The sequence below is a fragment of the Pleurodeles waltl genome, chromosome 9, assembly GCF_031143425.1.
Source record: "Pleurodeles waltl isolate 20211129_DDA chromosome 9, aPleWal1.hap1.20221129, whole genome shotgun sequence".
Classification (NCBI taxonomy): domain Eukaryota; kingdom Metazoa; phylum Chordata; class Amphibia; order Caudata; family Salamandridae; genus Pleurodeles; species Pleurodeles waltl.
This window is the reverse complement of record NC_090448.1, coordinates 536242501-536266756: the sequence shown is the minus strand read 5'-3', so window position 1 is coordinate 536266756 and position 24256 is coordinate 536242501. Positions and strand designations below refer to the sequence as shown.

Genomic DNA, 24256 nt, shown 5'->3' with positions numbered 1-24256 from the left:
ATATAAAACAGATTAGTGTATGTCCTACCTTAAACATACACTGCACCCTGCCCATGGGGCTTCCTATGGCCTACCTTAGGGGTGTCTTACATGTAAGAAAAGGGAAGGTTTAGGCCTGGCAAGGGGGTACACTTGCCCAGTCGAATTGGCAGTTTAAAACTGCCAACACACACACTGCAGTGGCAGGTCTGAGCCATGGTTACAGGGCTACTCATGTGGGAGGCACAACCAGTGCTGCAGGTCCACTAGTAGCATTTGATTTACAGGCCCTGGGCACCTCTTGTGCACTGTACTAGGGACTTACTAGTAATTCAAATATGCCAATCATGGGAAGCCAATTACACATACATTTTACATAGGAGCACTTACACCTTAACACTGGATGGCAGTGGTAAAGTGCCCAGAGTATTAAAAACAGCAAAAACAGAGTCCAGCACACATCAACAACCTGGGAAGTTAGGGGGGACCACGCCAAGGATTCCAAGTCTAACACGTGTCCCCCCCAGCTGAAAGTGGGGAGCAACTACCCAACCTCATGGGAGTTCTCATCACTAAGGCGGAAGAATCTGGACAGACCATTAGCATTGGCGTGTTATGTGCCAGGGCGGTGTTCCACCATAAAGTCCATCCCCTGTAGGGAAATGGACCACCTCAACAGTTGTGAATTCTCACCTCTTATCTGCATTAACCATCTGAGGGGCCTGTGTTCGGTCTGAACAAAAGCTTCACGTTCTATTGCACTCCACCTACGTTCCCTAGGAAGTAACTTCCTTCTAATAAAGGCTACTCATTGATCTAGGCCCTCTTCATTAAGTTGTGCGAGTAATGCTCCTATACTATGCTCTGAGGCGTCTGTTTGCACAACAAACTCTTTGTAGTAGTCAGGTGCCTTTGGCACAGGTGCTGGGCACATGGCAGCCTTCAGGGCATCAGAAGCAGTCTGGCAAGCCTCCGTCCAGATCACCTTCTTAAGTTGTTTCTTGGAAGTCAACTCATTCAAGGGAGCAACAATGGTGCCATACCCCCTTGACAAACCTCTTGTGTTAGCCAGTGAGGCCTAAAAATGCCCTCACCTCAAAGAACCACAAGTTTGATATAGGTGTGGTATGCCAGGACAAGCTGTTTTGCCGACATGAGACTGAACGACAGAACAGCACCCTAATGCACCTGGACCGACAGAGGCGACAGAGTAGCTGTGAGGACTCTATCCAGAGGAGTTTATCGCAGTGTGATGTTCCTCCCTGTGCAGTGAGACTTGCTTGGTGAAAAACCTGTGGTGATTAAGCCTGAGTCCAGGTCACAGCCAGTCATTCAGTGTGGATTGAGCCAATGGGATTCTGACGCATCTCAGGCAACTCTGATGTATAAGCACGTATTAGAAGTGAGGAAAGAAAACTGTTCCGGAGTGGTGGTATAGAGAGCTGCTCAGGAGACAGCTAACTTCCAGGTGGCTTGCTCAGACTCTGAAAGCAGATCTTTGATGCATGTTTAACTGCAACAGTGCTGCAGAGAAATCTCATCACACAATGGGAAAATTTGCCTGCCCTGGCCATCAGCAAACATTTGGTGGCAATTACTCAGGGAACAACTGTGACATAGATGGCCATAAGTATTGCACTTTTGCATCTCTTAGGAAAGTGGAAAGCATAATGGGGCAGAGCACATCACTTCTGTTCAAAACAATGATAATGGTCCTTAGTTTATTTTGCCAGCTACGCAGACAGAAACACAAAGAATGTATGGGCAGGATAAGAGCAAGCCTACTAATTTTGAATCCGCACTACATTCGCTTGTGAATAGCCAGCAGACTATATGGGATGGATCATGTACTGGCAGGTTTCTGCTAATTTTCTTTGACGTGCCATTTAGTTCCACACTGCATATGGTTGGGGTGTGCTATTTTGCTCCATTTCGTTTAGCAGCAATCAGTTCTGTTTTGTGGCAGGAAATACAAATCTTCATACTTTGATCTTGAATATAAATCAAAGGCTGTACACTACTGTGCCCTTTCATATGCTCTTTAATTATTTATTGTGTTTTAACAAACAACTGCACTATATGAGGATATCCTGTAAAGCTCAAGCGCAAGAGTCTACTGCAGTGGTTCCCAACCTATGGTCCGGGGACCCCTAGGGGTCCGCAAAGCCTCCTCAGGGTGTCCACAACTGCTTAGAAAACAAAATAATATTAACAGATTAGGTCCCCATCCTTCAGTAATGACTTAGTGGAGGGGGTCCCTGGATTCCAGTAATGATTCAGTGGGGGTCACTGGGTTCCAATAAGAATAAGGTGGGGGTACACAGAAGTCAAAAGGTTGGGAACCACTGGTCTACCGCATTAGTGCTGGCAAGCCTTAATTTGTGAAAACAAACCTAATATTATTATTGTTATTATTATTATTGTTGTTCTTATTTTTATTTCTGTTATTAACCCCTTCGCTACCAGGCCTTTTCCCCCCCTCCTGTGCCAGGCCTTTTTTTGCCTATTTGGGGCAGTTCGCGCTTAGGCCCTCATAACGTTTTGTCCACATAAGCTAACCAAGCCATATTTACGTCCTTTTTTTCCAACATCCTAGGGATTCTAGAGGTACCCAGACTTTGTGGGTTCCCCTGAAGGAGGCCAAAAAATTTGCCAAAATACAGTGAAAATTTTGTTTTTTAAAAAAAAAATGGAAAAAGTGGCTGCAGAAGAAGGCTTGTGGTTTTTCCCCTGAAAATGGCATCAACAAAGGGTTTGCCGCGCTAAAATCAGCAGCTTCCCAGCTTTCAGGAACAGGCAAACTTGAATCAGAAAACCCAATTTTTCAACACAATTTTGGCATTTTACTGGGACATACCCCATTTTTGCAATTTGTTGTGCTTTCAGCCTCCTTCCAGTCAGTGACAGAAATGGGCATGAAACCAATGCTGGATCCCAGAAACCTAAACATTTCTGTAAAGAACACAAAATTCTGAATTCAGCAAGGGGTCATTTGTGTAGATCCTACAAGGATTTCCTACAGAACATAACAACTGGAAAAAAAAGAAATTGAAATTGAGGTGAAAAAAACATACATTTTTCTCAACGTTTTACTCTGTAACTTTTCCCTGCAATGTCAGATTATCAAAAGCAATATACCGTTACGTCTGCTGGACTCCTCTGGTTGTGGGGATATATAGGGCTTGTAGGTTCCTCAAGAACCCAAGGAACCCACAGCCAATAAATGAGCTGCACCCTGCAGTGCGTTTTCATTCTATAACGGGTATACGGCAATTCATTTGCTGAAATATAAAGAGTAAAAAATAGCTATCAAGAAAACCTTTGTTTTTCCAAAAAGGGCACAAGATAAGGTGTTGAGGAGCAGTGGTTATTTGCACATCTCTGAATTCCATGGTGACCATACTAGCATGTGAATTACAGGGCATTTCTCAAATAGATGTCTTTTTTACACACTCTCCTATATTTGGAAGGAAAAAATGTAGAGAAAGACAAGGGGCAATAACACTTGTTTCACTAATCTATGTTCCCCCAAGTCTCCCGATAAAAATGATATCTCACTTGGGTGGGTAGGCCTAGCGCCCACGATAGGAAACGCCCCAAAGCGCAATGTGGACGCATCCAATTTTTTTAAAGAAAACAGGGGTGTTTTTTGCAAAGTGACTACCTGTAGATTTTGGCCTCTAGCTCAGCCGGCACCTAGGGAAACCTACCAAACCTGTGCATTTCTGAAAACTAGAGACCTAGGGGAATCCAAGATGGGGTGACTTGTGGGACTCGGACCAGGTTCTGTTACCCAGAACCCTTTGCAAACCTCAAAATGTGGCTAAAAAAACACATGTTCCTCACATTTCTTTGGCAGAAAGTTCTGGAATCTGAGAGGAGCCACTAATTTCCTTCTACCCAGCGTTCCCCCAAGTCTCCAGATAAAAATGATACCTCACTTGTGTGGGTAGGCCTAGCGCCCGCTACAGGAAACGCCCCAAAGCGCAACTTGGACACATCCAATTTTTTTAAAGAAAACAGAGGTGTTTTTTGCAAAGTGCCTACCTGTAGATTTTGGCCTCTAGCTCAGCTGGCACCTAGGGAAACCTACCAAACCTGTCCATTTCTGAAAACTAGAGACCTAGGGGAATCCAAGATGGGGTGACTTGTGGGGCTCAGACCAGGTTCTGTTACCCAGAATCCTTTGCAAACCTCAAAATTTGGCTATGTTCCTCGCATTTCTGTGGCAAAAAGTTCTGGAATCTGAGAGGAGCCACAAATTTCCTTCCACCCAGCGTTCCCCCAAGTCTCCCGATACAAATGATACCTCACTTGTGTGGGTAGGCCTAGCGCCCGCGACTGGAAACACCCCAAAGCGCAATGTGGACACATCCAAATTTTTTAAAGAAAACAGAGGTGTTTTTTGCAATGTGCCTACCGGTAGATTTTGGCCTCTAGCTCAGCCGGCACCTAGGGAAACCTACCAAACCTGTGCATTTCTGAAAACTAGAGACCTAGGGGAATCCAAGATGGGGTGACTTGTGGGGCTCGGACCAGGTTCTGTTACCCAGAATCGTTTGCAAACCTCAAAATTTGGCGAAAAAAACACATGTTCCTCACATTTCTGTGGCAGAAAGTTCTGGAATCTGAGAGGAGCCACAAATTTCCTTCCACACAGCGTTACCCCAAGTCTCCCGATAAAAATGATACTTCACTTGTGTGGGTAGGCCTAGCGCCTGCAACAGGAAACGCCCCAAAGCGCAACGTGGACACATCCAATTTTTTTAAAGAAAACAGAGGTGTTTTTTGCAAAGTGCCTACCTGTAGATTTTGGCCTCTAGCTCAGCCCGCACCTAGGCAAACCAACCAAACCTGTACATTTCTGAAAACTAGAGACCTAGGGGAATCCAAGATGGGGTTACTTGTGGGACTCAGACCAGGTTCTGTTACCCAGAATCCTTTGCAAACCTCAAAATTTGGCTAAAAAACACATGTTCCTCACATTTCTGTGGCAGAAAGTTCTGGAATCCGAGAGGAGCCACACATTTCCTTCTACCCAGCGTTCCCCCAAGTCTCCCGATAAAAATGATACCTCACTTGTGTGGGTAGGCCTAGCGCCCGCGACAGGAAACGCCCCAAAGCGCAACGTGGACACATCCAATTTTTTGAAAGAAAATGGAGGTGATTTTTGCGAAGTGCCTACCTGTAGATTTTGGCCTCTAGCTCAGCCGGCACCTAGGGAAACCTACCAAACCTGTGCATTTCTGAAAACTAGAGACTTAGGGGAATCCAAGATGGGGTAACTTGTGGGACTCGGACCAGGTTCTGTTACCCAGAATCCTTTGCAAACCTCAAAATTTGGCTAAAAAACACATGTTCCTCACATTTCTGTGGCAGAAAGTTCTGGAATCTGAGAGGAGCCACAAATTTCCTCTACCCAGCGTTCCCCCAAGTCTCCTGATAAAAATGATACCTCACTTGTGTGGGTAGGCCTAGCGCCCGCGACAGGAAACGCCCCAAAGCGCAACGTGGACACATCCAATTTTTTGAAAGAAAATGGAGGTGATTTTTGCAAAGTGCCTACCTGTAGATTTTGGCCTCTAGCTCAGGCGGCACCTACGGAAACCTACCAAACCTGTGCATTTCTGAAAACTAGAGACCTAGGGGAATCCAAGATGGGGTAACTTGTGGGGCACGGACCAGGTTCTATTACCCAGAGTCCTTTGCAAACCTCAAAATTTGGCTAAAAAACACATGTTCCTCACATTTCTGTGGCAGAAAGTTCTGGAATCTAAGAGGAGCCACAAATTTCCTTCCACCCAGCGTTCCCCCAAGTCTCCCGATAAAAATGATACCTCACTTGTGTGGGTAGGCCTAGCGCCCGCGACAGGAAACGCCCCAAAGCGCAACGTGGACACCTCCAATTTTTTGAAAGAAAATAGAGGTGATTTTTGCGAAGTGCCTACCTATAGATTTTGGCCTCTAGCTCAGCCGGCACCTACGGAAACCTACCAAACCTGTGCATTTCTGAAAACTAGAGACCTAGGGGAATCCAAGATGGGGTAACTTGTGGGGCACGGACCAGGTTCTGTTACCCAGAGTCCTTTGCAAACCTCAAAATTTGGCTAAAAAACACATGTTCCTCACATTTCTGTGGCAGAAAGTTCTGGATTCTAAGAGGAGCCACAAATTTCCTTCCACCCAGCGTTCCCCCAAGTCTCCCGATAAAAATGATACCTCACTTGTGTGGGTAGGCCTAGCGCCCGCGACAGGAAACGCCCCAAAGCGCAACGTGGACACCTCCAATTTTTTGAAAGAAAATAGAGGTGATTTTTGCGAAGTGCCTACCTATAGATTTTGGCCTCTAGCTCAGCCGGCACCTACGGAAACCTACCAAACCTGTGCATTTCTGAAAACTAGAGACCTAGGGGAATCCAAGATGGGGTAACTTGTGGGGCACGGACCAGGTTCTGTTACCCAGAGTCCTTTGCAAACCTCAAAATTTGGCTAAAAAACACATGTTCCTCACATTTCTGTAGCAGAAAGTTCTGGAATCTGAGAGGAGCCACAAATTTCCTTCCACACAGCGTTCCCCCAAGTCTCCCGATAAAAATGATACCTCACTTGTGTGGGTAGGCCTACCGCCCGTGACAGGAAACGCCCCAAAGCGCAACGTGGACACATCCAAATTTTTGAAAGAAAACAGAGGTTTTTTTTTGCAAAGTGCCTACCTGTAGATTTTGGCCTCTAGCTCAGCCGGCACCTAGGGAAACCTACCAAACCTGTGCATTTCTGAAAACTAGAGACCTAGGGGAATCCAAGATGGGGTGACTTGTGGGGCTCGGCCAGGTTCTCTTACCCAGAATCCTTGGCAAACCTCAAAATTTGGCTAAAAAAACACATGTTCCTCACATTTCTGTGGCAGAAAGTTCTGGAATCTGAGAGGAGCCACAAATTTCCTTCTACCCAGCGTTCCCCCAAGTCTCCCGATATAAATGATACCTCACTTGTGTGGGTAGCCCTAGCGCCCGCAACAGGAAACGCCCCAAAGTGCAACGTGAAAACATCCAATTTTTTTAAAGAAAACAGAGGTGTTTTTTTGCAAAGTGCCTACCTGTAGATTTTGGCCTCTAGCTCAGCCGGCACCTAGGCAAACCTACTAAACCTGTACATTTCTGAAAACTAGAGACCTAGGGGAATCCAAGATGGGGTGACTTGTGGGACTCGGACCAGGTTCTGTTACCCAGAATCCTTTGCAAACCTCAAAATTTGGCTAAAAAACACATGTTCCTCACATTTCTGTGGCAGAAAGTTCTGGAATCTAAGAGGAGCCACAAATTTCCTTCCACCCAGCGTTCCCCCAAGTCTCCCGATACAAATGATACCTCACTTGTGTGGGTAGGCCTAGCGCCCGCGACTGGAAACGCCCCAAAGCGCAATGTGGACACATCCAAATTTTTGAAAGAAAACAGAGGTGTTTTTTGCAAACTGCCTACCTGTAGATTTTGGCCTCTAGCTCAGCCGGCACCTAGGGAAACCTACCAAACCTGTGCATTTCTGAAAACTAGAGACCTAGGGGAATCCAAGATGGGGTGACTTGTGGGGCTCGGACCAGGTTCTGTTACCCAGAATCGTTTGCAAACCTCAAAATTTGGCTAAAAAAACACATGTTCCTCACATTTCTGTGGCAGAAAGTTCTGGAATCTGAGAGGAGCCACAAATTTCCTTCCACACAGCGTTACCCCAAGTCTCCCGATAAAAATGATACTTCACTTGTGTGGGTAGGCCTAGCGCCCGCAACAGGAAACGCCCCAAAGCGCAACGTGGACACATCCAATTTTTTTAAAGAAAACAGAGGTGTTTTTTGCAAAGTGCCTACCTGTAGATTTTGGCCTCTAGCTCAGCCGGCACCTAGGCAAACCTACTAAACCTGTACATTTCTGAAAACTAGAGACCTAGGGGAATCCAAGATGGGGTGACTTGTGGGACTCGGACCAGGTTCTGTTACCCAGAATCCTTTGCAAACCTCAAAATTTGGCTAAAAAACACATGTTCCTCACATTTCTGTGGCAGAAAGTTCTGGAATCTAAGAGGAGCCACAAATTTCCTTCCACCCAGCGTTCCCCCAAGTCTCCCGATACAAATGATACCTCACTTGTGTGGGTAGGCCTAGCGCCCGCGACTGGAAACGCCCCAAAGCGCAATGTGGACACATCCAAATTTTTGAAAGAAAACAGAGGTGTTTTTTGCAAACTGCCTACCTGTAGATTTTGGCCTCTAGCTCAGCCGGCACCTAGGGAAACCTACCAAACCTGTGCATTTCTGAAAACTAGAGACCTAGGGGAATCCAAGATGGGGTGACTTGTGGGGCTCGGACCAGGTTCTGTTACCCAGAATCGTTTGCAAACCTCAAAATTTGGCTAAAAAAACACATGTTCCTCACATTTCTGTGGCAGAAAGTTCTGGAATCTGAGAGGAGCCACAAATTTCCTTCCACACAGCGTTACCCCAAGTCTCCCGATAAAAATGATACTTCACTTGTGTGGGTAGGCCTAGCGCCCGCAACAGGAAACGCCCCAAAGCGCAACGTGGACACATCCAATTTTTTTAAAGAAAACAGAGGTGTTTTTTGCAAAGTGCCTACCTGTAGATTTTGGCCTCTAGCTCAGCCGGCACCTAGGCAAACCTACCAAACCTGTACATTTCTGAAAACTAGAGACCTAGGGGAATACAAGATGGGGTTACTTGTGGGACTCGGACCAGGTTCTGTTACCCAGAATCCTTTGCAAACCTCAAAATTTGGCTAAAAAACCCATGTTCCTCACATTTCTGTGGCAGAAAGTTCTGGAATCTGAGAGGAGCCACAAATTTCCTTCTACCCAGCGTTCCCCCAAGTCTCCCGATAAAAATGATACCTCACTTGTGTGGGTAGGCATAGCGCCCGCGACAGGAAACGCCCCAAAGCGCAACGTGGACACATCCAATTTTTTTAAAGAAAATGGAGGTGATTTTTGCAATGTACCTACCTGTAGATTTTGGCCTCTAGCTCAGCCGGCACCTAGGGAAACCTACGAAACCTGTGCATTTCTGAAAACTAGAGACCTAGGGGAATCCAAGATGGGGTAACTTGTGGGGCACGGACCAGGTTCTGTTACCCAGAGTCCTTTGCAAACCTCAAAATTTGGCTAAAAAACACATGTTCCTCACATTTCTGTGGCAGAAAGTTCTGGAATCTAAGAGGAGCCACAAATTTCCTTCCACCCAGCGTTCCCCCAAGTCTCCCGATAAAAATGATACCTCACTTGTGTGGGTAGGACTAGCGCCCACGAAAGGAAATGGCCCAAAACACAACGTGGACACATCACATTTTTTCATAGAAAACAGTGCCTACCTGTGGATTTTGGCCTGTAGCTCAGCCGGCACCTAGGGAAACCTACCAAACCTGTGCATTTCTGAAAATTAGAGACCTAGGGGAATCCAAGATGGGGTGACTTGTGGGGCTCGGACCAGGTTCTCTTACCCAGAATCCTTTGCAAACCTCAAAATTTGGTTAAAAAAACACATGTTCCTCACATTTCTGTAGCAGAAAGTTCTGGAATCTGAGAGGAGCCACATATTTCCTTCCACACAGCGTTCCCCCAAGTCTCCCGATAAAAATGATACCTCACTTGTGTGGGTAGGCCTACCGCCCGCGACAGGAAACGCCCCAAAGCGCAACGTGGACACATCCAAATTTTTGAAAGAAAACAGAGTTTTTTTTTGCAAAGTGCCTACCTGTAGATTTTGGCCTCTAGCTCAGCCGGCACCTAGGGAAACCTACCAAACCTGTGCATTTCTGAAAACTAGAGACCTAGGGGAATCCAAGATGGGGTGACTTGTGGGGCTTGGACCAGGTTCTCTTACCCAGAATCCTTTGCAAACCTCAAAATTTGGCTAAAAAAACACATGTTCCTCACATTTCTGTGGCAGAAAGTTCTGGAATCTGAGAGGAGCCACAAATTTCCTTCTACCCAGCGTTCCCCCAAGTCTCCCGATATAAATGATACCTCACTTGTGTGGGTAGCCCTAGCGCCCGCAACAGGAAACGCCCCAAAGCGCAACGTGGACACCTCCAATTTTTTGAAAGAAAATAGAGGTGATTTTTGCGAAGTGCCTACCTATAGATTTTGGCCTCTAGCTCAGCCGGCACCTACGGAAACCTACCAAACCTGTGCATTTCTGAAAACTAGAGACCTAGGGGAATCCAAGATGGGGTAACTTGTGGGGCACGGACCAGGTTCTGTTACCCAGAGTCCTTTGCAAACCTCAAAATTTGGCTAAAAAACACATGTTCCTCACATTTCTGTAGCAGAAAGTTCTGGAATCTGAGAGGAGCCACAAATTTCCTTCCACACAGCGTTCCCCCAAGTCTCCCGATAAAAATGATACCTCACTTGTGTGGGTAGGCCTACCGCCCGTGACAGGAAACGCCCCAAAGCGCAACGTGGACACATCCAAATTTTTGAAAGAAAACAGAGGTTTTTTTTTGCAAAGTGCCTACCTGTAGATTTTGGCCTCTAGCTCAGCCGGCACCTAGGGAAACCTACCAAACCTGTGCATTTCTGAAAACTAGAGACCTAGGGGAATCCAAGATGGGGTGACTTGTGGGGCTCGGCCAGGTTCTCTTACCCAGAATCCTTGGCAAACCTCAAAATTTGGCTAAAAAAACACATGTTCCTCACATTTCTGTGGCAGAAAGTTCTGGAATCTGAGAGGAGCCACAAATTTCCTTCTACCCAGCGTTCCCCCAAGTCTCCCGATATAAATGATACCTCACTTGTGTGGGTAGCCCTAGCGCCCGCAACAGGAAACGCCCCAAAGTGCAACGTGAAAACATCCAATTTTTTTAAAGAAAACAGAGGTGTTTTTTTGCAAAGTGCCTACCTGTAGATTTTGGCCTCTAGCTCAGCCGGCACCTAGGCAAACCTACTAAACCTGTACATTTCTGAAAACTAGAGACCTAGGGGAATCCAAGATGGGGTGACTTGTGGGACTCGGACCAGGTTCTGTTACCCAGAATCCTTTGCAAACCTCAAAATTTGGCTAAAAAACACATGTTCCTCACATTTCTGTGGCAGAAAGTTCTGGAATCTAAGAGGAGCCACAAATTTCCTTCCACCCAGCGTTCCCCCAAGTCTCCCGATACAAATGATACCTCACTTGTGTGGGTAGGCCTAGCGCCCGCGACTGGAAACGCCCCAAAGCGCAATGTGGACACATCCAAATTTTTGAAAGAAAACAGAGGTGTTTTTTGCAAACTGCCTACCTGTAGATTTTGGCCTCTAGCTCAGCCGGCACCTAGGGAAACCTACCAAACCTGTGCATTTCTGAAAACTAGAGACCTAGGGGAATCCAAGATGGGGTGACTTGTGGGGCTCGGACCAGGTTCTGTTACCCAGAATCGTTTGCAAACCTCAAAATTTGGCTAAAAAAACACATGTTCCTCACATTTCTGTGGCAGAAAGTTCTGGAATCTGAGAGGAGCCACAAATTTCCTTCCACACAGCGTTACCCCAAGTCTCCCGATAAAAATGATACTTCACTTGTGTGGGTAGGCCTAGCGCCCGCAACAGGAAACGCCCCAAAGCGCAACGTGGACACATCCAATTTTTTTAAAGAAAACAGAGGTGTTTTTTGCAAAGTGCCTACCTGTAGATTTTGGCCTCTAGCTCAGCCGGCACCTAGGCAAACCTACTAAACCTGTACATTTCTGAAAACTAGAGACCTAGGGGAATCCAAGATGGGGTGACTTGTGGGACTCGGACCAGGTTCTGTTACCCAGAATCCTTTGCAAACCTCAAAATTTGGCTAAAAAACACATGTTCCTCACATTTCTGTGGCAGAAAGTTCTGGAATCTAAGAGGAGCCACAAATTTCCTTCCACCCAGCGTTCCCCCAAGTCTCCCGATACAAATGATACCTCACTTGTGTGGGTAGGCCTAGCGCCCGCGACTGGAAACGCCCCAAAGCGCAATGTGGACACATCCAAATTTTTGAAAGAAAACAGAGGTGTTTTTTTGCAAACTGCCTACCTGTAGATTTTGGCCTCTAGCTCAGCCGGCACCTAGGGAAACCTACCAAACCTGTGCATTTCTGAAAACTAGAGACCTAGGGGAATCCAAGATGGGGTGACTTGTGGGGCTCGGACCAGGTTCTGTTACCCAGAATCGTTTGCAAACCTCAAAATTTGGCTAAAAAAACACATGTTCCTCACATTTCTGTGGCAGAAAGTTCTGGAATCTGAGAGGAGCCACAAATTTCCTTCCACACAGCGTTACCCCAAGTCTCCCGATAAAAATGATACTTCACTTGTGTGGGTAGGCCTAGCGCCCGCAACAGGAAACGCCCCAAAGCGCAACGTGGACACATCCAATTTTTTTAAAGAAAACAGAGGTGTTTTTTGCAAAGTGCCTACCTGTAGATTTTGGCCTCTAGCTCAGCCGGCACCTAGGCAAACCTACCAAACCTGTACATTTCTGAAAACTAGAGACCTAGGGGAATACAAGATGGGGTTACTTGTGGGACTCGGACCAGGTTCTGTTACCCAGAATCCTTTGCAAACCTCAAAATTTGGCTAAAAAACCCATGTTCCTCACATTTCTGTGGCAGAAAGTTCTGGAATCTGAGAGGAGCCACAAATTTCCTTCTACCCAGCGTTCCCCCAAGTCTCCCGATAAAAATGATACCTCACTTGTGTGGGTAGGCATAGCGCCCGCGACAGGAAACGCCCCAAAGCGCAACGTGGACACATCCAATTTTTTTAAAGAAAATGGAAGTGATTTTTGCAATGTACCTACCTGTAGATTTTGGCCTCTAGCTCAGCCGGCACCTAGGGAAACCTACGAAACCTGTGCATTTCTGAAAACTAGAGACCTAGGGGAATCCAAGATGGGGTAACTTGTGGGGCACGGACCAGGTTCTGTTACCCAGAGTCCTTTGCAAACCTCAAAATTTGGCTAAAAAACACATGTTCCTCACATTTCTGTGGCAGAAAGTTCTGGAATCTAAGAGGAGCCACAAATTTCCTTCCACCCAGCGTTCCCCCAAGTCTCCCGATAAAAATGATACCTCACTTGTGTGGGTAGGACTAGCGCCCACGAAAGGAAATGGCCCAAAACACAACGTGGACACATCACATTTTTTCATAGAAAACAGTGCCTACCTGTGGATTTTGGCCTGTAGCTCAGCCGGCACCTAGGGAAACCTACCAAACCTGTGCATTTCTGAAAATTAGAGACCTAGGGGAATCCAAGATGGGGTGACTTGTGGGGCTCGGACCAGGTTCTCTTACCCAGAATCCTTTGCAAACCTCAAAATTTGGTTAAAAAAACACATGTTCCTCACATTTCTGTAGCAGAAAGTTCTGGAATCTGAGAGGAGCCACATATTTCCTTCCACACAGCGTTCCCCCAAGTCTCCCGATAAAAATGATACCTCACTTGTGTGGGTAGGCCTACCGCCCGCGACAGGAAACGCCCCAAAGCGCAACGTGGACACATCCAAATTTTTGAAAGAAAACAGAGTTTTTTTTTGCAAAGTGCCTACCTGTAGATTTTGGCCTCTAGCTCAGCCGGCACCTAGGGAAACCTACCAAACCTGTGCATTTCTGAAAACTAGAGACCTAGGGGAATCCAAGATGGGGTGACTTGTGGGGCTTGGACCAGGTTCTCTTACCCAGAATCCTTTGCAAACCTCAAAATTTGGCTAAAAAAACACATGTTCCTCACATTTCTGTGGCAGAAAGTTCTGGAATCTGAGAGGAGCCACAAATTTCCTTCTACCCAGCGTTCCCCCAAGTCTCCCGATATAAATGATACCTCACTTGTGTGGGTAGCCCTAGCGCCCGCAACAGGAAACGCCCCAAAGTGCAACGTGAAAACATCCCATTTTTTGAAAGAAAATAGAGGTGTTTTTTTGCAAAGTGCCTACCTGTAGATTTTGGCCTCTAGGTCAGCTGGCACCTAGGCAAACCTACTAAACCTGTACATTTCTGAAAACTAGAGACCTAGGGGAATCCAAGATGGGGTGACTTGTGGGACTCGGACCAGGTTCTGTTACCCAGAATCCCTTGCAAACCTCAAAATTTGGCTAAAAAACACATGTTCCTCACATTTCTGTGGCAGAAAGTTCTGGAATCTGAGAGGAGCCACAAATTTCCTTCCACACAGCGTTCCCCCAAGTCTCCCGATAAAAATGATACCTCACTTGTGTGGGTAGGCCTAGCGCCCGCGACAGGAAACGCCCCAAAGCGCAACGTGGACACATCCAATTTTTTGAAAGAAAATAGAGGTGATTTTTGCGAAGTGCCTACCTATAGATTTTGGCCTCTAGCTCAGCCGGCACCTAGGGAAACCTACCAAACCTGTGAATTTCTGAAAACTAGAGACCTACGGGAATCCAAGATGGGGTTACTTGTGGGGCTCGGACCAGGTTCTGTTACGCAGAGTCCTATGCAAACCTCAAAATTTGGCTAAAAAACACATGTTCCTCACATTTCTGTGGCAGAAAGTTCTGGAATCTGAGAGGAGCCACAAATTTCCTTCCACCCAGCGTTCCCCCAAGTCTCCCGATAAAAAAGATACTTCACTTGTGTGGGTAGGACTAGCGCCCACGAAAGGAAATGGCCCAAAACACAACGTGGACACATCACATTTTTTCATAGAAAACAGTGCCTACCTGTGGATTTTGGCCTGTAGCTCAGCCGGCACCTGGGGAAACCTAGCAAACCAGCGCATTTTTGAAAACTAGAAACCCAGGGGAATCCAAGATGGGGTTACTTGCGGGGCTCTGACCAGGTTATGTTACCCAGAATCCTTTGCAAACATCAAAATTTGGCCAAAAAACACTTTTTCCTCTCATTTCGGTGACAGAAAGTTCTGGAATCTGAGAGGAGCCTCAAATTTCCTTCCACCCAGCGTTTCCCTAAGTCTCTCGATAAAAATGGTACCTCACTTCTGTGGGTAGTCCTAGCGCCCACGAAAGGAAATGGCCCAAAACACACCGTGGACACAACATATTTTTTCACAGAAAATAGAGGTGTTTTTTGCAAAGTGCCTACCTGTGGAGTTTGGCCTCTAGCTCAGCCGGCCCCAGGGGGGGGCAGAAATGCCCTAAAATAAATTTGACCCCCCCCCACCCCCAAACCCTCCTGTCCGGGAGCGACCCTTGCCTACGGGACATTGGTGCCAAAAAACAAATCCCTGGTGCCTAGTGGTTTCTGCCCCCTTGGGGGCAGATTGACCTAATATCGACCAATCTGCCCCCAGGGGGGGCAGAAATGGCCTAAATTAAATTTCCCCCCAGGGGAGCGACCCTTGCCTGATGGGTCGCTCCCCAAATTTCCCCCTCCGAACCCCCACCCCCCCGGGAGCCTAATAATAGGCTGATCTGCCCCAGGGGGGGGCAGAAATGGCCTAAAATAAATTTGCATAGTGGTTTCTGCCCCCTTGGGGGCAGATTGACCTAAAATTGGCCAATCTGCCTCCAAGGGGGGCAGAAATGGCCTAAATACAATTTGCCCCCCAGGGGAGCGACCCTTGCCTGATGGGTCGCTCCCCATCTCTAAAAAAACAAACAAACAAAAAAAAAACACCAAAAAAAAAATCCCCTGGCGCCTAGAGGTTTCTGCCCCCAGGGGGGACAGAAATGTCCTAAAATAAATTTGGCCCCCAACCCCCCCCTCCCGGGAGCGACCCTTGCCTACAGGGTCGCCCCCCCCTGCGTGACATTGGCGCCAAAAAACAAATCCCCGGTGCCTAGTGGTTTCTGACCCCTTGGGGGCAGATTGGCTTAAAATCGGCCAATCTGCCCCCAGGGGGGCAGAAATGGTCTAAATACAATTTGCCCCCCAGGGGAGAGACCCTTGCCTGATGGGTCGCTTCCCATCTCTAAAAAAACAAACAAACAAAAAAAAAAAACATTTTAAAAAAAATTGCCCTGGCGCCTAGAGGTTTCTGACCCCTTGGGGGCAGATTGACCTAAAATCGGCCAATCTGCCCCGGGGGGGGCAGAAATGGCCTAAAATAAATTTGCCCCCCAGGGAGCGACCCTTGCCTAAGGGGTCACTCCCCACATTAAAAAAAAAAAAAACGTAAAAAAAAAAAAACATCCCTGGTGCCTAGAGGTTTCTGCCCCCAGGAGTGGCAGAAAAGGCCTTCCCGAAAAAATGCCCAACCTGGGAGCGACCCTTGCCCAAGGGGTCGCTCCCTTGTGACAATTTCAGAAAAAAAAAATCCCTGGTGTCTGGTGGGGTTTCAAAAGCCGGATTGCAAGCAGTCCGGCTTTTGAAACCCTGGGAGAGACTTCAAAGGGAAGGAAATACATTACAGGGGAGGCCCCTGTGACAAATCAGCGCCCGCTCGTGCGCTGACGTTACAGGGGGGGTGGGGGGCGTCGGGGGTGGGACAGGGGAACTATAGCCTTGGACGAGGTCACCTCGTTCAAGGCACAGAAGCGGTTAATAATAATAATAATAATAATAATAAGAAGAAGAAGAAGAAGAAGAAGAAGAAGAAGAAGAAGAAGAAGAAGAAGAAGAAGAAGAAGAAAAAGAAGAAAAAGAAGAAATAATAAAGAAGTCGTGTGACAAAAAGAATGTGCTTCCGAATGACGGGGTTGCCCAATACCAACACAAAATACTAAGATTGTCGCAACACATGCTTCTTTCTTCCACAACTCTATGCTTCTTGTCTCATTATCTCAGTCTGGCAGATTTGTCTTCTTTTTTGTGCTTCCTTTCTTTGGCAGTGTTTGAGTCTTCTTCTTTTCACCATTGTTTCCATTTGTCATCATATACGTATTATCATATCATTGAGCGACAAAAAGTAAAGATTGTTGCTAAATGGCCTTCAGCTTCTGTATCCATGCCTAATCATGCTTTCCATCCTGCAAGATCATTGTGTTCTCTTATTTAAGGGGCTGGTCAGCAGCGCACAACCTGATAAACACACTTCGGGTCGACGACAGCACTTGCACAAGATGCAAATGCTGGAACTGAACCGGAAGCGACAAGAGGTAAGTTCATTGTTGGGAAATAAGATCATTTGCGCCCCTTGGTTTATTTAACATTCTCACGAAAACAATATAGTGCAGTTCAATATTGAGATTGTTTTTATATGCTCACTGCCACTGTGTGTAAGTCTTTCCAAATAGAGTTTTAGAATAGAAGCGTATAATTATCACTAAAAGGCGATAGAAGATAAAATGTTGAAGCATTCTTTGAACAAGAAAAGCCTGACTCACAAGGGTAAACTTACAATGTTGTGTAAATGTACTATTTTTTGCTATTCACAAAACTAGGAGTTAACAGTAAGTTTCAATAGTACCACTTGATTCAACCATGGCATTACTACCAAATGTTCAAAGGCAGCTCAAAGGTGTGCCCTGGATGGACCTTTGTGGTTCAGCTACCGCTCATCCTCCATCCAACCTCTCTCTTGGGAATATGTTGTGTAAGGCGTTTGGTCAGCAGTGTTGGGTGTAGATTCTAGTTGAGTTTCTGTATCTCTTGTGTCAGTGGCAGCCCAAGAAGTCTGACAGTGGTGGGATATTAATGAAACAATATATATCCATGCGCAGGCTAAAAACATGATACACACGGATTTCATAAGGAACACCTAGGAAATAATTGAGGAAGTTCCTGATTTTCTTGGCAATGCATCTTTAAGCATTTTCACCCTGCACCACAAGAGTGTAGGAGATACAAAATATTTCGGGGAACATGGACAGCCTTAGGAAGTGTTAAGCCAGAGCTAAGCTGAACCAGGGTTCTGGTGTGGCCCTCAAAGCCAGAGTATTAGCCAACTGTCAAAAGATTGGCATGTAAGTGAGGCAAGAGCTATCATATATGTTGAAAACTCATAACTGAAAAAACTCAACATTTCCGAAAGTCTCAATTAAGTGCACACAATTATACCACTTCACTGAGTCACATGGTTACACATGAAAAATTCAAGAATGTCCCCATGCCCTGACGACATGTTCACAAGTTATTCAAGATGTGTCGATTTGTCTTTTTTTCTGCATATTGCCAATATTGTAATTAAATGTGAAGGAAGATTATTTTATATTAAACATATAGAAGTGTGTTTTTATATAGCACAGATCCTGAACTGAGTTTTCCAGCCAATCTTTTAATACATCTCGACCTTAGTAAAGTCAAGCAATGTGCTGTGTGAAGAGCAGCTTTTACATGGAGCACCCTACAACATCACCAAAATCTGATCACCTAAAATGTCTGTTTTTCAAGAAGAGTTTATAAGCATAGTATTAGCACATTGGCATCCATGCTGAGCTAGAAAGTATCTAGACCTTTTGCCATTTGTACAGCTAAGTCTCATTGCATAGGATTAGCTAGCGCCATCCATGATAAGCCAGTATAGGTCAGGACAATACCCTTTCAGGCTTGGAGAGCCAGACGCTAGATAATCCTATGCGTAAAGACTTTTAAAGTGAGCAGATTGAGTGTCACTCTTCCACGTCATCATGTGGCGGAGGTTAGCACCAAAGCTATGGCTTTGCCAGGCTGATGACTACACAGGCCTCATGCCTGTGAACTTATCAGCCCTGTAAATGTTGTTGACAGACAGCCTTGGATGGCATGGCTGCACACGTACCCCAGTGAATGTCATCAAAGCCTGGACATTGGAAGCTGAACATGACTCAGGGTAATTGCAGCTCTCAGCCAGCATGCTTGTTTCTTTTTTTATCATGGCTTTATAACCACTACATAAAAAAATTGAAAGTTGGGGAAAGAAAGTAAGTGGTCACAGACCTGACACCCACATTGGCAAGCTGCCACTGCTCTTTGCACTTTATGTTGAGTTAGCTTTTCTTTTTTGTTACTAGTTGTGAAACCTTCACTGGTCTAGGACAAGGAAGAAGGACAAGGTAGTGATAGGGTGACCAGACTTTGAAACTCCAAACCTGGAAAATTCACAAACATAGAAGTACGACTACAATTTTTCATCCACTAGGGAAACGCAATAACTTAATTGATAACACTCACAACATAGAAGGCACAGACAATCAAGCTGTAAGGGTAATTAAATGCACATTTACACACAGTAAGATCTTTGCTCTCCAAACTTCTTCCTGCCAGGACTTCTAACATAGCCTGCACGGTAATGCATGAAAACTTGCATTTTTCTGTATTCTGCTGACCATCTCTGAAAACTAGGATACATTCTGAATTTACTTAAACATGCTCAGTCAGATGGTGAAAACCGGAAACTTTTCTGGCAAATCCAGGACAGCTGCTCATCCTGGTTATCTTCATTGCAATAGGTTGGATTCAGGCCAGATTACGTGTTTGGCGGTCATCTTTGCTGACCGCCAGACCCATGGTAAGGGGACTACCATCGAGGTGGTGGTCCTCCCACAGGTCCTATTACAACCTTCCTACTGGGCTGATGGGTGGAAACCAAGGTTCCTGACCATCAGCCCAGCGAGAAAGGTGCAGTGGCATTGCGGCCGGCTCATAATAGAGCCGGCGCCAATGCTGCTCCACAAAGGGTGCACCAGCACCCTTGAAATGCACTCTGTCTACACAGCAGACAGTGTGCATTTCAAGGGTGCTGGACAGGGGGACCCCATTGGCATGGGCAGTGCAGGGGCCCCCCTGTCGCCCCCTGCATTTGTTCTCTGCCAGCCTATTCATTGCAGTCGAACTGCCATTGAAAGGCTGGTAGAGAACTATGTTGAACTCAGCGACGCCCTGGCAGATTACAACCAGGACCGCTGTAAGCCCATCGGGATCAGTGATCTTGGTTGGAACTGAGGCAGATCCACCAACCTCGTAATGTGACGGTCGGACCACCACAGCTGCGGCAGTCGGACTTCTACAGCGAGGCTGGCAGTCTTCGGGCCGCAAGCCTCGTAATAAGTCCGTTAGTCATGTCACAATCCCGCTGCAATCCACAGGCCTCCAGTGATGAGACAGGAATTAATGTGGAGAGAGTTCACATTATGGGGTGGATGATATTTTTTATCATACTGGAACATAGTTGACAGGTTACCTTGGACTGAACCTCACACCTAGCCATGAGAAGGTGGTGGACGTGGCATATTGAAGATTACTGATAAGTATCTGAACAAATATGAATATGTTGGGACATGTTGGGATAGCCAGAACATTTAAAATCTAAATATCTACTTATCAGGACAATAACGAAAACTTCAGGTACCCAAAAACATTTATTATTCTTTTGCTTGTCTAGATGAAGCAAATGCAGGCACAAGCAGAACTAAGGAGAAACATCCACAGGGATGCACGGATCAACAAGCAGAAAATGAAAGAACTGAAGGCCAAAAAAGTGCGAGAAAATGTGCACAGAAACAATGTCGACGATGAGTTTATAACGGTTGAACATGATGAAACATTCAACTTTCACCACGGTAAAGAATAGACAGTTGTATTAAAGTTTACACCTGTTTAAAAATTACGTTTTTAATGTAAGGAATAGGCCCATGACATTGATTTGTTTTGATTAAATACATTCTGTATTTCAAGTTTAGATTGGTCTTGTACACCCAAACAACTGAAGATGTCAATGTGAACTCATGAATTCAAAGTTACAATAAACTACAGCTAGAAACATATAGCAGCTTTTATAACAGCAAAATACTGGTGCAAATTTCAAATATAAATTTTGTAATATTGACTATGCTGTTTAACAAATTCAAAATCAAACTCAAAACCACATCTAGTGCCACATCTTTAGTTCATTCAGCAACTCCCTCAATCAATTTAACAGGATCTAATTCCTCTCCAAAATTCAACACTTGCCTTCTTGCTCTTCCCTCTCCAATGATTGCCATTACTAACTGGATCATTTATTTTGGGATCCTCCCGATACACCAAATCCAAGATCAAGAACACCTCTCTACCATTGGCTCTCTAACTGCACGTCTTGCAAATCATCAAAACTCACTGATTTTATTAGTAACTGCTGATTTTCTACTTTTGCCTGTACTAATGCAACAGATTGTTTGCCTATAAGCTGGACTACTGTTGTCACTCACTCCTTTCTCACAAACAGCCACTGCTTTTAAAATCCAGAGAAGATTCTCCTCAAGATGGGCACTGACCTATTAATTCATTTCCAACTACATCTCCTTTTTAAATCTACTGTATTTATAGATCTGGAATGCATAGCCATTCAATACTAATCAACCACTAAGACTCAAGCAGGTATCATGGATGCCCATGCACTGTAAAAATTCAAACTGCTCAAGGATAGTTCACAACTATTTTCAATGTAGAGTGGCACATTGATTATGCCGTAGAACGAAAATGGAGAAACAATTGACACTTGTACTGACTACATTTCTGAAAGATAGTTGAAAGAGATGCAAGGCCAATATCTTCAAAGCAAGTTCTACATTATTGGAAAAATATAATTGGCCTTTTAACTACCTTGACAAGCCTTAAACTCCCCTTTTATTAGATATATGTGACCCCTAAGGTAGGCCATAGGTAGTGCAAGGGCAGGGTGCTGTGAAATTAAAAGGTAGGACATGTACTTTTATGTTTTACATATCCTGGTAGTCAAAAACTCCCAAATTTGTGTATCACTACTGCGAAGCCTCCTCCTCCCATGTGAGAGTATTGGGGATTCCTTATTACATTTAATAAACTGTAATTCCTAAATAAGAGGAGGTGGATATGTCATGTTTGGAATCTACGGGACTGTAATGGTAAACCCTCTTTAATGGTAAAGTCAAATTTACTATTACAATTTTTAAAATACCACTTTTAGAAAATCGTTACTTTTCTGCCCTCAGCCCTTTGTGCCTGCAGACTGTCTTGGGTCATATGACTGGGTGAGCTGACAATTAGTCTTTTTGAATTGCTCCCAAACAGTCACAAAATCACGGTATTAACTAAACCTCAATGGGCCATCAACTGACATGAATGGGGCAGAGCTAACCACAGCCTCACTTGCATCTGAATAGGCTGTATCCTGTCTCCTCACAGTAGGCCAAACAACCCTGTATTGTCACTGCATCCAGCTTGTAACCAGGGCAGGGGAGGCAGGAAACTCCCAGAACTTCAGAAAACATTTCCAGAAACATCTCCCATCTTCTAGGAGCAAGGCACTAGGGTATAATAATAGGCCACTTATACCCACACTTCAATTCACTACTGGACCTGAGGATGGACTTTCGTTGGACTGTCTGATGCTGTGACCTGTTGTGCACTGTGCTAGACACTGCTGTACCTGGAAGGACTGCTTTGCTGCCTGGAGCCTGCCTTGAACTATCAGAGGCCAGCCCTGATGCTGAGCCCTGCATCTATACCTGCACCCAGGACTTCCAGAAGTGACTTCAAGGGCTAGTTTGCTGGCCTCCTGTTTAGAGTCACAGAGACATCACAGTAACCACCATCTTGAACCCGCACCTAGACCCAGCATGAGTGAGTCCTGAACTCCCAAGAGGTCGCCTTTCACTTCTGGACCATTATATTTGGTTGTGCCCAGATGACTATTTTCCAAAACTGAGGACTTAAACAAAATTTGGCCAAAAAGCACTCTGAGAACAAGGAGGAGACTGGGACCATTTGTCTCACCTATCCACCGTAGGTGCATTGCCATTTGGATTGACTATGTGGCTTCTCGCACTTCTTTCTTCTCCACAGCAGCAAATCTGTTACAGCAGTCCTTTGCCAGAGGGATGTCTAACCTTGTGAAACTGTGTTTGGATGCATCCTTCTGCTTCGTCCAACTGGAGGTTTTCGACTACCATGTGATCCACTAAGAGGCATATTTACTCTGCGCTGCCGGAACATCACTTTTAGTGACGGTCCGGTGGCATACACTGCAGGGCCATCTCTACAAGGCCACGTAAAGACACCCTGCATGGCTTTTCATGGCTTTGTAAATATGGACTGAGTAAGCACAGCGTAAGTCACTGCATTGACTCGCCCTACAACAGGGAGTTGTGCCATAGGCCTTACGGTGGGTGTTCCCACGTAACACCCATGGCATTTGACACACTCCCAGATTTATGAGATTTCGTAAACATGGGATTGCGTCAAAAGCCTACGCCTCCCCAGGGGAGGTGTAAGGAAGGCGCAACGAGGAGAAGCACCTTTATTTCTCCTCGTTTTTCCTTTTTCTACATGTGCTGCATCCTGCAGGAAAACATCTTTCTTGATTGTTTTTGTGGAGGAAGGTGTCCCTTCCTGCAGGAAAAAATCATCCCAGCAATGCAAACAACCTTGCACCATGGTACAAGGGTGTCTGCATTGTGCATGCTAGCCCGTTGTGCACCAGTGCAGGGGAAAAGGACAGGAATGTGCTGTGTCTAATAGATACAGTGCATTCTTGCCCTTTTCTTTTAGTGCAGGGCAATGCAGGCTTGCGGCGCTGCCATGCGTCAAAACCTTGTAGTTATGCCCCCAAGTCCAAAGGTAAAAATCTTCACCACGGCTACATGCCACAGTTATCCGACGCTGACACTCCCTCCTTGGACACTTAGGCCTTGCCCTTCTGAAGTTTTACCTTCTCAGACATTTTCTCTTAAAAATGTTTAAACCACTGGCTGGGCCCTATCCAGTTCTTGTATCCAAATGGTGCTCAATTGGGGTCAGCCTTAACTTTTGACTTTGCCTTGGTCTTGTGTGACCAGATGTTCGTGGCTGGTGTTTTTAACTTTTTGGTGCTATTTTGAACTTTAAACTTTAGAAATTCATAAGTCTGGTTCTACTGATCAGATGTCTGTCATTTTGGTGTTAATTAATTTATTAAAATTTTCTCTCAACTTGTTAGGGATTTTTCTTGTGCTGTGTTTTCACTTTATTACTGTTTGTGTGCTGCATAAATACTTTACCAATTGCCTCTAAGTTGAGCCAGACTGCTTTTTGTGCCAAACTACCCAGGGTTAAGTACATGTTAATTTAGTTACTTTTTGTGATTCACTCTGCAAGGGATTGCAACTGATGCTTGACCAGGGCTCAAACCCCAGTCAATCAACAACCCAATTTCTCACAGATACAAAACAAACAATGACCACAAATGCCCAGAACAGCATTTAATTACCAACAGATTAACTAAGCTTGCAAATATTTTATCTGTAAAGACACAAAACATAAGAGTTGGTTTGGCTTTCTATAGCAGAGAGCCCACCATACCATGTAATCACTGTGGAAATGCAGTTACGAAGGTGAGTATTGGAACTGTACTTCAAAATTGGCGGTATATTTTCAGTAACCACATTTAAAAATTTCCTAGAGTGCTCAGACTTTTCCTCCAGCATG

General features: G+C 45.4%; 1 protein-coding gene across 1 annotated transcript in view; it reads left to right on the top strand.

The window, feature by feature from the left end:
* Positions 1-24256, top strand: part of CCDC198 (coiled-coil domain containing 198) — a 175650-nt gene that overhangs the window by 123851 nt on the left and 27543 nt on the right. The window contains exons 4-5 of the mRNA XM_069207443.1: positions 16915-17013; positions 20217-20394. Coding sequence (XP_069063544.1) covers positions 16915-17013; positions 20217-20394 — 277 coding nt within the window. The remainder of the gene's footprint in view (positions 1-16914; positions 17014-20216; positions 20395-24256) is intronic.